The sequence below is a fragment of the Phyllopteryx taeniolatus genome, chromosome 20, assembly GCF_024500385.1.
Source record: "Phyllopteryx taeniolatus isolate TA_2022b chromosome 20, UOR_Ptae_1.2, whole genome shotgun sequence".
NCBI lineage: Eukaryota > Metazoa > Chordata > Actinopteri > Syngnathiformes > Syngnathidae > Phyllopteryx > Phyllopteryx taeniolatus.
The window spans coordinates 6,340,384-6,355,993 of record NC_084521.1 but is presented as its reverse complement, the minus strand read 5'-3'; the positions used below and the strand labels follow the sequence as shown (position 1 = coordinate 6,355,993).

The 15,610-nt window shown below is 41.8% G+C and overlaps 1 protein-coding gene across 2 annotated transcripts in view; it reads right to left on the bottom strand.

Annotated features, from left to right (window-relative positions):
- The window catches only part of ube3c (ubiquitin protein ligase E3C), a 33,238-nt gene that overhangs the window by 4,628 nt on the left and 13,000 nt on the right, over positions 1 to 15,610 (bottom strand). For both annotated transcript variants that reach the window (XM_061758740.1, XM_061758741.1), the window contains exons 15-22: positions 13,985 to 14,089; positions 13,805 to 13,892; positions 11,755 to 11,852; positions 10,798 to 10,930; positions 9,549 to 9,796; positions 2,667 to 2,879; positions 298 to 486; positions 151 to 217 (exon numbers count right to left, since the gene is read on the bottom strand). In XM_061758740.1, the coding sequence (XP_061614724.1) occupies positions 151 to 217; positions 298 to 486; positions 2,667 to 2,879; positions 9,549 to 9,796; positions 10,798 to 10,930; positions 11,755 to 11,852; positions 13,805 to 13,892; positions 13,985 to 14,089 (1,141 nt within the window). The remainder of the gene's footprint in view (positions 1 to 150; positions 218 to 297; positions 487 to 2,666; positions 2,880 to 9,548; positions 9,797 to 10,797; positions 10,931 to 11,754; positions 11,853 to 13,804; positions 13,893 to 13,984; positions 14,090 to 15,610) is intronic.

Here is a 15,610-nt window from a genome sequence, read left to right as displayed (position 1 = left end):
ACTGAATCAGCGTCTCTGATGGTTGCAGCCATGTAGTGCTCAATTGCTTCAATACACTATTAATCAACCATCAATATCACACACAATTAACAGAATTCTTTGTAATTTTCAACTAATCGACTACATTCATGGGGTAACATTATTTCTTACCTGAGTAGTTTGTGAACTTTTTCAGGTCATCAAGACAAATTGGCACATGAGCGCCGGATATCAGCACCTGTTTAAAAAAAACAATCGTTTAATTTGCCGAGTTGCATGGCGGGATTGACACAAGGTGTCCTTTCACATGCCAGCCACCTGGATCTCCTGCTGGTCGAACATGCGCAGCCACTCCAGGTTGACCACGTTGGCGAGGCCCTGCCTGAAGGCCAGGCAGTGCGGCCGGATCTGCTTGTTGAGCCGGTAGTCGGCCACCAGGTGGATGTATGCGATGCGGTTGGCCGTGGTGACGGGAATGTCCTTCCCGCCTGGCTTTAGCTCCACCACCTGTGCAGACATTTTATGACGTACATCAGCTCCAAAGCAAACCCCCCAAATGGCAAAAAACCCGCAAGTAATTGAGGCTAAGTTTTACAAGTTACAAATTGTCACCGCTGCTGCAGTCCCTGTGTATGCTTCCGGGTTTGGTCACACAGGGCATACGCAAAGAGTCTGTGAACCTGTTGTTAGCAGACTCTCTGGATTTTGTGGGTACTGACATGATCATTTGAACAATATTTGAGAAAGTGCAGGTTCAAACGATCATGACAGCAACCCGCAAGCATACAAATGGAGTCTGCGAACCTAGAAAGAACACAAAAACAACAAACAGATGAACTCATGAGTAGTGAACCGCAAACAGGCGAGGGTTTACTGTAATTGTGCGAGTTGGATGGAACTCAATCACAACGAGGTAATTAAAATGTTATCCCGGCGCACTCTGATTAAAGGTGCGTCTCCCCTGGTGAGTGCCCGCGGTTAAGTGCTTGGCTAAATATAGCACGCCAATGAACATCTGCTCCAATACAATTTGGCCCCGAGCTCTCTTTTCATTAGCTTTAGAGCAGTTAGCGCTTGATAAAATGTGCTCATCGCGGTTCATAAAGTCGGGTTTATGATGACATCATAATGTCTGCGGATAGGACAAGAAAGGCCGACAGCAGCCGGTGCGCTTAACAAAAGTCGTTTGCTGCTAAATACAAGATCACGTTTGTCAAATCTGACGTCCATTGTAATAGGCGCAGGTTTAAATGCAACAGTTAAACACGAGGGGAAATTGAGCGGTATGCAGTTAAGTCGCTTGAAACGTTTAGAAAAGGTGCAGGTTTAAATGCGACAATTAAACACGGTAAACAAGGTAAGTAGAACATTGGATGAGTCTGATTCGAGAAAGTGTATGAATCATTTAAAAAATATATTTTTATAAAAATCCTCTTAACACGACATCTCATAATCTTTTGATACTTTCCAGGTGTCATTTCCATCTAAAAGATAAACTTAAACTCAAAATGTTGACATCTGTATGATTAATCCCCGGTTTAAGTAGATGTATAAATGCCCAAAGTGGTCATTTGGAAAGTAGGATTAAAGCTACATCCTGATATTTTCTTATTTCTCCTGTGACCGAGACACACTGGCCAATTTATTTACTCAACAGTCAGATATTACACCAGAGTTGGATCAGGGCCTGTCTGACGTGGTCCAACAAAAACCCGATAGTGATAAGCTTCACAAGACTGTTGAGTCAGATTATACTGGAATGAAAGTTGTCGCTCATATTTTTTGGACTTCGGCACGGCGAAGAGTGCGATTATGTGCTAATGTACGAGAATTACAGTGCTTATCTGGCCATTCGCTATCTCGCTTGGGGGCAAACGGAGGGCAGGCTGCTCCCGGGTGTGTGCCTAATCTCCCGCAAATTGTTTTCCCCCCTATCGTGTTTGTCGAGGCAGCATTGCGACTCTGCCATTTTCAGGCGCTGTTTGACGAGAGCTAATAAGACGCGTTAAGGCCCTGAGTAAACAGCTCTGGCTCTAGCTCGGAGCTTCAGGGGCCGAGACGTGCCTAAGAGATGCAGGTTGCTTCTGTCAGGCGTGCTGAGATCATCTTGAGAGGAGAAGGTGGTGCGAGGTGGGGGTAGATGAGGGACTGTCAACAGTATGGCTGTGCGTGTTCTCGCCACAGACGCTGAAAAATTGAGGAAAATGAATTTTTAACGCCATTGAAATGCTAGCTATGCCTACACGCAGGAAATATGCATCTTCCCGTCGGGAAATCCGGTGGCAAGGCCGCTTTAGAGCGCCGCAATGTCGGTCGTAAGGGCACGTACGTCACGCAGACAAAGGCGGATGAGACAGAAGGGGAGGGCGTGTTCAAAATTGACAGACAGCGTGTGGACTGGGGCTTTGGGCTGGCATGGCCGATCTAGAGCGCCTCGTTGTCGCTGCATGGAAAACCCCGTGACATTTTAACAATTTTATAGAGGGAAAACTCATTTTGTAACTTTTATTCTGTTTTTATGATTTAATGTGTTTACTTTATTAGTAGTAAATATATATTAGTATATGTTGCTGTTGTTTTAGTTGTAATATGGACAGTATAGGTCCTTCAGAACATTTTGATTGACTAAGATTTTTGCCACGTGCACTTCATGTAATTTATAGATCAAGGGAATGCGTCCTTGTCACCTGAGCCTCTCCCAGATCATTGTTGACCACCGTGAAGTTAAGGCCCAGCTCCTCCACATCGCCCTCGTAGCTCTTGAGAAAGAGAAGGTTCCGGTACATCTCTGGGTCCAGAGAGGCCAGGTGGTGGATGTCCACGTCGGCGCTGGTGCCCAGCAGCTTCGACAGGAAGAAACTGGCAAAGGGCAACTCTACCAGCATGTTCTCGTACAAAGCCTAGGGAATCAAATCACACCCTGCCTTAGAAACACAAACACTGACTCTTTCTTAAATATGAAACCACTATTCTTTTTTTTTTTTTTTAGAAGTAATGCATGTATTTAACCTTTTTATTTTGCAAAAAAAATGAATAAATAAATAAAATAAAAACGGGGGGGGGGGGAGAGAAAAAAATGTGACATTACACTTTTGATCTCACAAAGCCCCTGGAAGAAACTTGCGCACCACCACTTTTTGGGAAAACTTGATCTACAGCACTCAGATGCCTTTTGTGATTTTCTTTTTAAGCCACTCACTCGTTTCAACGCCCTAACGAAAATGCCGCAGTCCCTTCATCTGCACACGAGGGAGGGGGGGGGGGGGGGGGGGGAATCCCCCAAAGCCTGTATTAAGAGTTGAAAATTTCATTTGATCATGACGAATCCCTGATAGAGGGTAGCCTTTCTGAAATTTTAAAACCACGGAACATCACAACTAAATTGTTACACCCCCAACCACACAGAAAATGCAAAAAAAAGTCTACTTTGGAGTTAAAAACAGCATTACTGATCATTACGAGTCCCTGATCGAGTGTAGCCTTTCACAATTTTTTTAAAGCCCTGTCAAGTGCACCCCCTGTTCCACGCACACACCCTAATAAACTCTTTTTGAGTTGCTGGCAGAAAAGAGGTTTGGTGACATGCATTATAAAAAATAAAATAAAAAAAAAAACCTTTGGGCGTTCGAACATCAAGGTCGCACTGAATTAAAACAGATGGTGCAATACATCAAATCTCAGCGACTTTTTCTGCGATAAGATCGTAAATCCGCTCGCGCAACAGCCTGACTGAGAGCAAAACACAATCCATCTAAAGCGCACCCGGCATCTGCTCAGGCTGTCTCAAACTTTTATAAATGCCAATTCTCACCTTGACCTGAGACGCCATTAAGAAGCGGCGGCAAGCAGGTGACTCATAAAACCCCAAAGCTAATGCAGTGGAATAGTCCGAAAAAGGATCCCATTGGAGGCGCTAAAATATGCGGCGCTTTATAAATGATAGCGCTAAAAACCCTGACCGCATCAGCTAAATGGATTATAAATCTAGAGGATTTCCATAATGCATGCATCTTAAACACACACACGCGGAGTCGTAAATCACAGCCATTTTCTAAACACGGGTTAATTGCGCAACTTCAAACATTGTCTATTTTTTATGCAAAATAATCCACTTAGTATTTCGGCAGTAGCCAGTGGTCATAGGGGACCATATGTGGCACGTGGCCCCTTGAAACCTATCAATAATCCTCATGCCGGGAAGAAGCTAAGTTTATGGACGGGAAAGAAGGTGGGGTAAACTCCCCTCTTGTTTCTTTTTTCCAATGCCACTTACTTTATTTATGAGTGTTTATTGCCAGAAATTGTGCCAAAATGACTTGGGGACGTTAAGAATTAATTATTATGGCCCCCGGGCGTTTTAATATAAGTGAGTGCAGTGGTAGCGCAATTAAAGCAGATCGAGGCGCCATCAGGTGGAATAAATGCCAACAACATTGCAGGTGCATTCTGTTGGCTGCCAAATAGATCCCTTAATTTACAACATTAGCGATCAATAAAATTATAATGCCTTTAAAAAGCATCACCATCTATCAAAGGGGGGCCACCCACACAGCTGGGTGCACTCACCTTCATAGGGAGCAAAAAAATGAGGTTGAAGAAGCACATCCTGTGTCTTTAGATGTCATTAGAAATTCATTTATTAAGATGAAAACACAGTGTCGGGGATAGCGTTGGTAGGTTTGAGGGCAGCATTAGGAAAATACTGTGTCCTCTATATCGCGGTTCATCATTCACGCCCTCACTATATCGCATATTTTTAAGCGATCATTTTGACGGAATTTTCCAGTATAAAGGCAAATCCGAATTTAGAGTTGCATGCCGTGGGTGTAGCACCACGTTGTGCCGCGCAATGCCGGGCAGCACTGAGCTCTACTGCAAAAGATTTGCAGCGTAATTAAGAGCAAAAAGAAGAAGACATCCCCTCAGTGTAACACAGTACCGTGTTTTGCTTCATTTTAATATCATTGCTCTCACGCAGAATATATGTCTTGAGTATTGTTGTAAGTCTGTTTGTATGTATCGCTTCTCCGTGTGTGTTAAAGTAGCAGTTGTTTGAAGGTTTAGAATTACAGTGATAGGGACAGACCCCTGTTGTGAAAAGTGACAATCTGTGTGTAATTGACGCACCACTCGAAAAGGTTTATAATCGCCTAGATACTTTGGCCTGAGCACAAAAGCACAAAATAGCTGACTGTTGCAGCGAACAACAGAGGATAGGTTCTAAAAAAAAAAATTGAGAATGCCTAAACATGAATATGCGAGGGCTTACTGTACGGTAAGTAACATCTATGCTAATTTCGTTACAGTCTACGGCACTGATGTCAAACTCAAGGCCCGGGGGCCAGATCCGGCCCACGACATGATTTTATGTGACCTGCGAAGGCAAATCATATGTGTCAACTTCCATGATTCTTGTTAAAATGTGTAACCAAGATTTCAAATTGTCATATTTCGTAAATAACATTGAGATATTGTAAGCATTTTTGTGTTACCAAAGTTGTGTTACCAAATGAACAATAGATGAAAAACCCTTTACCCTTGATTTCTGATTCCAAAACCAGTTTATAAATTTCGGGTGTGATAATATGATGAGGTGATGAGGCTGTTACAGCCGAACAGGACACACAAAAGAAATGATGAGGTGATTAAATATTTTTATGGTTTCACAGTCATAACGACTCTCTGAGAGAATCCGTAACTACAATGTGGCCCGCGACAAAAATGAATTTGACACCCCTGGTCTATGGTATTTCACATGACCTAACCTACAATTCCATTACAACATGCTGGCAATTTTTTGACTTGAGTTCGTTGTCACATTTCTGTGGGGCCAATTATATATTACTTGTGCACTCACTGTAGTAGTCTCGCCACGCTGCACTATTTGCATATCTGCTGTTGACCAATACTGGCCACTCATGCCAGAGTAGCATCTGGCATCTCCATTTGCACACCGATTGAGGAGTATCTGCAACATTTGCACAATCAACATTGTGCCAGATTATCCCGCTACTCGTCACTTTAAACTGCATACACTGCTTGAAGTCTCGGCACCCTTTGCACAATGGTCACTGCACCGGACTATTGCAATATTAGTCATTCGAACTGCTCTAAGTGCTAGAGGACTCTGCATCTTTTGCACAATTGTCAAAAAAATAAAATAAAAATGTACCGTCATTATCAGACAACTAGCAACCCTTTATTGCTCAGTGACTGTTTTTTTTGTTGTCAATGTCTTTATGTCTCAAAAGTGTCTGTTGTCGTACCAGAGCGGCTCCAACTACCGGAGACAAATTCCTTGTGTTTTTTGGACATACTTGGCAAATAAAGATGATTCTGATTCTGATGACATGTTAGCATTAAGCTAGCAGACTTTCTGGTTAGACAAAATTATATGGTTTGGCTGAACATTTTGGTGTTTAAATATACGTTTAATTCTCTTTTGTTTTATGTATCTGTTTTACAGTTAACTTCAACTAGGAGTGAAGAACATTCTGAGAACTGTGCGAGTCAGTCTTCTTTTGTTTCCTCAAAGTGATGTTATATGACAGTCTCCCAATTCTTGACAGAGTGAGAACAGGCGCTAAAGTTAAAAGTTTGTCTTAACAATTAATTTTCTGTTTATGTTTGAAGTGTATGGGAGAGATAAAACTATGACATTTTTGATATGGTCTCTATATGCAGATTTTCACCTATTGCGGGATGGTCTAGAATGTATCCCCCACGATACACAGGATTTCACTGTAACCCGTTTTCATGCTTGCGCCTTAAATCTTCTCGCGTGTCACTTGGTATACAAGTGAGGGAGAAGGATGACGAGCGGCCGCTGCTTCTGATGCGCAATCCCATTTGGGTGAGTACTCCCACCAGACAAGCCACTCACACCTGTAATGCATCACCCTCCGCAACAATGGCACGCCTCCGACATTAATTAACTATATTAATCGCTCATGTCGTTTGAGCCGCGCCGGTGATGCAATCCCAATCTATATAAAGGCTTTGCCTTTTATCCCGGCAACTAAACAAATACCGACGGGGCCGCACAAAATGGCTGCTCAAAAGTCCATTTTTATGGAGAGAGGGAGGAACTTGAGGTAGGGTTAATTGAAAGTCAAACTCACATTTATTTCCCCAACCATTAGCGTTGGAGTATGAGAAGAGTGGGGGTGTTGTTGAAGAGAATACACAAAATTGATGCTCTGATAAGTGGACTTTATGTTCATCTAAACCAATAATTGGGCATAATTTGATCATTTTCCTCTGCTCAAAAGTCAACAAAAGCCAGATAACCGAACCAGATATCTCTGAAAGATTATCCTGCGGTGTACGGTGTGCTCAGGGTGATTTTTCATCACGATATACTAAGAAAATAGTCGGGCAATCATAAATGTGAAACCTGTTCAACATACACAGCACAGCTCTGTGAATGTGCACTTCCTCATGCACCCACTGGAGGATGCTCACACAGCCCCACAAGTGCAGCCACCAGAATCCCTGATGAAGAGCTGCTTTTTCCAAACCTTTTAAGGCAACCACCCCCTCATAATAATAAGGGAACCAAATTAATCCCTCATAATGCAACATAAATTGTTGCCCTATTGGATAACAATTGATGTGGCATTATTAAACAACAAAATGTTCATGTGAGGTGAAGGTGTTCCTGATGTTTACCTGGGGTTGCCATCCTCATGTTCTGCAGTCCACACTATAGTACTCGTGACTTTGAGTGGGTTTGGCTTTAAAAGGTGGGGCCTGGCCTGGTGAGTGACATGGGAGCCAGCAAATGAGAGTGTAAAGTTGGCTGTTGTGTACTCAGGTTAGTGCCTGGCTGTTACACGGCTAAGTGTTAGCCAGTCTTCGTGTTGTTAAACGCCTGGGCGTCAGTTTTGGCCATAGCTGCTCGTGTATGAATGCGCCCATTTCGTGTGCATTTTGTTACTGTTTGATCAATTAATTGATGAAAGTGCACCGGTGTCTATTCTTAACCACTTGTGGGGGCAATACAATATGATCATAGATGTGCTGTTGTGTAAGCCAGTTCTGCTTTGTAGACACATTGCACTTTACAGTACATACATTAAGTGTGAAATGATCCCAAACTCTGGACTTCTCTTTTTTTTTGGACTCTTTTCTCATCACCATTGTGCCAACTTATTTCTAAATGGAGTGGCGTGTGAGTGGTGAGTCTTCAGTAGCATTACTGTAGTCCTTGTGGAAAAACGATCAGTCCGAAGCTTCGAAGCAGAGATTTAGCTCTGACTTTTTTTTGTAATCGAATTATTCATGTTCAATTAATCATTTCAGCCTTGGTACATCATATAGACAAAATGTTCATTTTATATCATATAAATATTTTAAGAGCACACTAGGAAAACTTTGCACACCCCCTGTAGTATTCTTGCACACACCCAGTGGTACACCGCCATATTTTGGTAATCCCTGTTCTAGAGCGGTTTTTCACAAACAGTTTAAGCCACGCGCACTTTAAGTTACTGAGCGAGCACGCCACCTATCCACCGCACCTCCCCTAAAAAAAGCCTGTTTTTGACATTTATTCGTTTACATTTTATAAAGGGGATTCTCATCGTAATATATTTCCATGACAACATAACTGCAATACATGATCGTCGCTTGGGGTCCCAGGAAGAAACCACATTTCAAAAGCTTGATCTAAAAGTGAAAGCCGGATGTCATGACTGTAAAACAGATCAAAACACAATTAGCACATGGTTTGAACGCTTATTTATGTGCAGTCTGCGTGGGCGCACTGATTTAGGGCCAACCAAACGACGATGACTACACAAACAAGAGGATAGGAATCATCAGCTAATGGAAGCCCTAATTGAGAAGCGACCGCTTGTCATGAGGTAATTCGTCTCCGTTGGATATGATAGCCTTTCACTTTCACAAGGAAGCTATCCTGATCATCTAGCACATGCATTAAGGATGATTTAGAATTAGGCTAGAATACATGGTCCCACATCAGGGGCAGAAAAACAATGGAGCAAACATTTATGATTAAGCATTGAGCTGATTCAACTTCTCTCCGACTTTGTTTTTTAAAGATATAAATTACAGGAAGTTCTCTAAACACTGCAGTTTCTAGAACAAACAGCAAGGGCAGCCTTGGCAATGATTTAAACTTCACCGTGGCTCTTAAATCAAGCCTCTGCAGTTCTCCGGATAGAGAAACAGCTCATTCAACCCGTTACAAATTATTACGCAACAGATATTTCTCTCAGATTTTCCTTAATAATCAAAATAATGCCGACTGTCATTTGCATCAAAAAATTAGGCAAAAGCAACAAAAAATATCATTTGCATAATAATTTGGAGCGTGCATCTTCATTTAGTCTATAGTACATGCCTTGACCAAATTTTTGAAGCCACGCACCACCTTCAACATCCCAACTGAGTTGCCGCATTCCCTCCCTTCACACCACAGTTTGGGAATCCCTGATCTAAAGCAGACCTTTCCCAAGCATTTGAAGCCACGCATCCGAGTTCAGGCATCGCGTCGCAAATAAAAGTGCATTACGCTCCAAACATAAGGGTGCTTGAGAACTCACTTTTCCCAGGATCCTGCCAAGGAAGTAGTAGTGTCGCGTAAAGGACTCCCCCACCAGCGTCTCGGCAGCGGGGTTGGGGTACAGCAGGCCCTCGTTGGTGGTCTTGAACACACCCTGGTTTGGGTTGAAGCCACACTTGAGGAGCTCGTTGAGGAACTCGCGGAAGATGCCGCCGCCGTCGATGCCCGCCTCATCCAGACCGTGGGCGTTCAGCAGGTGCACCCGAATCCTTTTCTTCAAGTCCGGTTCTAATAAAAAAAAAATCTTACAACGTCTGTACATGCGGCGAAGGCTCTCCGTAACTTGCACTAACAAAACTTATCTCCTCATCCTGGACTGGTCGCCAGCCAATTGAAGCGCACATATAGACAAACGCCTATGGACAATTTAATCTTCCATTAAACTATCATGCATGTTTCTGGAAAGTGAGAGAAAGCCAGAGTAACCAATTTCCAAACAGAAAGATTCAAACCCTCAAAACTGTGAGGCAGAGGCATTAACCACTAGTTCACCATGCTCTATTACAATGTACTATATAAAATAAGTTTTAAAAAAAAAACATTTTACACGGGTGTTTTTGTTCAATTTATTCACTTTTTTTTTTTTTTTTTGCACAAACCCTTTCAGCACCAGAACAATGTGCTACATAATAAAATAAGTAAAAAAGAAAGAAAAGAAAAAAAACATTTTTACATGGGTACTTCTGTTCATTTTTTTCACATCTTTTTTTGCACAAACCCTTTCGGCGCCAGAACACTGTGTTGACCCACGGAATAGTCTAATCAACTTCCACAAAAGGTCATCTTTCAGAATAATTAATGCGTGGGGGTAAATCAGGCAGCTATAACTTATAGACACATAAATGATATAGATCTTGTCTTCAGCCTACTACTCTTTTTAATCAGTGGGCCCCCACTCGGGTGGCCTTTCATATTCAAAACACAAAAGAGGTGCCTTAAAATAATTGATTCCGCCTTTTATGCCTTCCATTATAATAATCGGAAGCACGATTATGCGCATCATGCTTAAAATCCAATACACGGCGCAGTGCAGGGGGCGAGGCTAACCTTGATTTTTACCTTGATCCTCCATATAAAGATTTTATAGGGCCGAACAAGAGTTTTAGAAAGAGTGTGAATGTTTACAGCCCTGCGGTTGCACTGTCCTGCCAAGCGGGAGTCAAAGGAACAGTTTCTACCTCATCATAAGGGACTAGGGGAAAAAAATAAGCATTCGAACATGGCCGTACCATTTTCTGGTGAGAGTTTGTCATAGGCGTCTTCGTAGATGTAGTTGCGCCGGATGGTGACGACGATGCCGTTGGAGAAGGGCCCATCCCCCTGCACCTCCCGCTTGTCGGCATAGATTAACCTCTGGAATATCTAACACACCATATTGGAACATTAGATGGACAAATATAGAATTGAAACAGAGTAAAAATAAAACATTTTCAAATATGCAAAAGAATCTCAGTCCATTAAGATATTGTTGAAAAGCTCTTTATTTCTGCAGATTCTTTAAACACGAGAAAATACTTTTTCAGAAGTACCTCAGTTCTTTATGAAAAATCTTTTGAATTGTTTGTATGTAATATTCAAATGACTTCAGATGGTGAATTTAGCGTTTTCACCTAGTGTAAGCTATAATCATCAAAATAAAAAAATTTAAACTGTATTATGAAATATTTCACTCTGTGTCATGAATCTTTGAGTTTCACTTTTAGAATTGAACTGCAGAAATAAATGAACTTTTGAACAATATTCCAATTTATTGAGATGCACCTGTACATAATAATAATCATATACAGTAATATAGAACAAATAATATGTTTAATTACTAAATAAAAAATAGTGGAAAAACAGCAGCTGAATAGAAAAGGGTTTCTACCGGTTTAAGGACGATGCATTTTAAGAGCTTTTTAAGGCCACTTTGTTGTTATTTTGCAATGACAGTTCAATTCAAACAATTTTGTTTTTGTCAGCTGGTTCGACACAACGGGACACTTAAAGAAAAACCTTTGAATTGTAGATTTAAGGATGAATTTGTCTCTTATTTTCTTGTCAGTTTTCTTTAAGCCAGTTTTTGTCTTTGTTAGTTTCTAGCACCTTTTACACTGCCTGAACAAGCTGCAGTTTTATGCCTTTTTTCCCATGTTGCTGTAAAAACAGCACCAATATTAAATTTTCTGTGATAGCGCGGGTATTACCTTGACTCGCTCTTCGAAGGGAACAACAAAAGGGAGCTCAGTAAGGATGGCCAGATGTCTCTCTTCGGACACGGACAGCTGTGGAGGCTCCGAGCCCACTGCAGAGGGAAGATACAGAAATGAAAAGTGAATGTCTCTGCTACTTAAAGAAACTTCCCTCCAGCCCCTTAAATCACCCTTTTCCTTTGAGTTTTAGAAAGAATCCAAGTAAATCAGGGATCTCAAAATCAATTTATCTGAAGGCTGCACACCCTTCCCCACCCCTGACTGAAGAATTAGTCTGGAAATTATTAATATTCTTTCTGTAAAAAGAGTTAACACAGCAAAACAAAAAATACAGTAATTAAAAAAATGAGGGGGGGGGATGAAATAGATACAATTTTTATACAAAAACAATTATGTTTAGTAAAAAAAATAAAATGAGAAAATACGGCGCCATGTGCTGTAGGTTCTCCACCCCTGACATAAGCAATATTAGGGAAACGATTCAGAAGTAAAAAAGAGACAACACAGCAAAACAAAAATACTGTACAAAAAAACATAAAAAATAGGTAAAATAATTCCAAATTATGCCAAATTTCATAGATATATATGTTTTTACATTAATCACAAAAAATAAATACAGGACTGCACACCGCTGACTAAAGCATTAGTAGAGAAAGGATTGAGATTGTCTAAAGTAATAAGAGTCAACACAGCAAAACAGCAATGCCAGAAAATATTTTAAAACAATCACCAAACCAATGTTCATCAATATATTATGAGCCTTTGTGGATTAAATGTTTTTTCCCCCCCAAATAACAACTCATCTGAGGTTTATGTACAGTACAGTATATGTATATGGCCCACGTGCCGCAGGTTGCCCACGTCTCCATTAAAACGAGCTGTCCATCCGCCTGCCGGGCATTCATCCATTAAACTGACGTTTGTTTTCTATTAAACTCCAGATTTAGACTGTTAAGCCCAAATAGGAAGGGGGAAGAAAACGCCGCAATAGCAAAAGTCCTCACTAAGCCTCCACTCCAGCTCAATTAATCTGCTCAATTAGTCAGTCTGATCTGCATTTTGCCATCAGGTTTCCTTCTTTGAGGAGAAATATGGGGTGGTCAATATGTCGCTCGTTCATCAACTCGCAGGAGGAGGACGAGAGGTGGCGGGGGGGATGTCCATTTACGGAAATGAGAAAACGAGCGAGCAAACAGCGGGAGCAGATGTGGCCGAGTTCAGCAGGTACTTTCAGGCTAATTGAATGGAGGCCATACAGCCTGGGAGTGACATTAGGCAGCTCATACACACATTGTTATCAGCTTGTTTTCACACCACGCATTCACACACACACACACACACACACACACACACACACACACGCCTGGGGAGGCCTCTTTTCTTACTATTAGAGAGAAACCTCCCTAATGTTTTCATGACCTTATTTAGCTAAAGGAGACTCAATAAGCTGCATTACAATATTATATTATTGTAGATTAACACAAAGAGAGGAAAACAAGAGAAGGAAAATGAATTTTACATTTCTTCTGTTGTTCCGCTCTGTGCCTGTAGATGGAAATAATGCTCATTTACTTTATAAGTGAGTGGTAACTGCTAAACAGCAGTCCTTTCCCAAACTTTTTAAGACATGCATGCCCATTTAACATTCCAACGGAATTGGTGCACCTCCACCTTCCCCTGCACTCCGCCCATCGCATCAAACAAAGTCAACATGTCCTGTTAAGAGACCTAATACAGGCATTATATTTATTCATACAAATGCGATGAACTATTTGCTGAAAAATAGTGTTTTTATGAGGTTTCTATTATGCTCAAAGATGCCACATGAAGGCGCAAAAGCCCCGTCTAAATAGGAAATGGTCTCCAAGAAGTATGTTGATGTGGTACATCTCAACTTCGAGATGAGAAAGTTTAGCATGGGCTGTTAGTGGAAGTTAGGAGAGTCTTTGCCACATGTACAATATAATGACATTTTAAATTCAAACATAGTCTTGATTATAAGTAAAACAAATTCACATTAAAAAAAAAAAAAAAAAGATAGTACCATCCAGTGTTGACTGAAGGGGTCCGATGCGGCCCATCCTTCGCGTTCGCCACATATGCCGGGCAGACGGCACGTAGAGCTGAGTGACCTGAAGATGCGAACAAGCATTAGCTATACTGCCAACCGCTGGGATTTTTCAAACTCAATGAATGAAACGACTTTTTATTTAACAAACAGTACCTTATCGGCTCGGATGTTGACCTCTTGAGAGAGCCAGTGACCCGAGGGGCAGAAGGGTCGTCGGATGTCGCGAGCTTTCAACATCTTCACCAAGTTCGTGATGACCTGTTAGGTGGATCGCACCCACAAGTTGGGGGTTAAAAAAAACAACAAAGTGCAGTACTTTTCAGAGCAAATGATATATAAGTGAAAGGGGAGGGAGATTAGGGGGAGAGAAGCAATTTGAGAATGAAGACATTAGTGCGTCGTTTATGGGGAGCGGAGAAGAAAAACGGCCCAGCCCCGCCTCTTAGACCTTGTTAGATACTAACGGGGGCTGCTGACATCAGCCGTCGGCCGGAGAATGCAACACTGACTCACACGATCAACGGGCTTCCTGAAAGACCTGAACTAGAGCATTTTATTTGTCACTTTAGGGTGTACTCAAAATAGGTCATTTTCACCGCGCTTGAGCCCACTTGACACCTAAGGTCTGGTACATTTGACTTGCGTGAGCACTTTGATGCATAGGCTACTCAAACTCAGCAACTTAGACATGTCACACTGCTAGCATTCCTTGTCAGTTATTCATGATACTTTTCATAATAGAAATATACAATGACTGAAAATAAACCAAAGAGTAAAAAAAAAAAAAAAAAAAGTCCACTGCACGTTCAATCACACATGGGCACATCTACGTGTGCAATCTATGTGTGAAATAATCAATGCTCCTGTTGTCAGTTATTCATGATAACCGCCTCCGTGCACAATAGAGATAAACTGAACGACTAGAACTAACTCGTAACCCGTAAATCGATGAACGACTGCACTAGAAATAATCCATAGACTCAACACAGAAATGTTCACGGCTCTATCTGTCATGCACAAGCACTTGCAATCGCTCCTCTTGCCAGTTATTAACCGTAACGCTCATCTTGCACAGTAGAAATCAACACATGACTTGGAACTAATTCACAGAGTCCGGAAAGTTGCAGTAATGCAGAGGTATAAATGCTTAAACATTGAGAAGGGACAGAGAGAGAAGGAGAATCTGTCAAATTTGGCATGGTTCCAAGGGCCTAGTGCAAGTACCCCTTTACTCCACCAAACTACAAGTCCCAAGAACTAAAGGTTGCTGGAACTTTAGGTGGAAACGACAGCTGCGGTTTAACCTCACTTCCGAAATGAGTTCTTATGTCCCGCCATAACAGTTACGCCGGGACAATTTCCATATCACGCCCCAGCCGGATGGTCCAAATCGAAGAGTTCTCCCCTAAAGCACGTCATTTAAATAGGACGCCAATCAATGGCACGGCGTCGGGCAATAATGGCGAGTGCAAAACGCTGTAAATGGAGCGTGGCAATGGGTTCGGAGCATGGCTAGCCCCTGACTCACAGAATGAATAAGCATTCCTTAATTAGCCCATCGGGTTAAGTGCGAGCCTTAATGGGCCTTTCCCAAACTCCGGCGTGGCATGGTTCTCCAAACACGGCCAAGAAGAAAGTTCCATTAGCAATATTAATACAAGCTTAGTTGATCATTTTCATTCAATTAGCTTCTTTCAATTAAATAGATAGCTCGACAATGGGGGCGATAAAAGATGGGGAGGGACAGCTGATGACACGAAGCAAACATTAGCGTGTTAG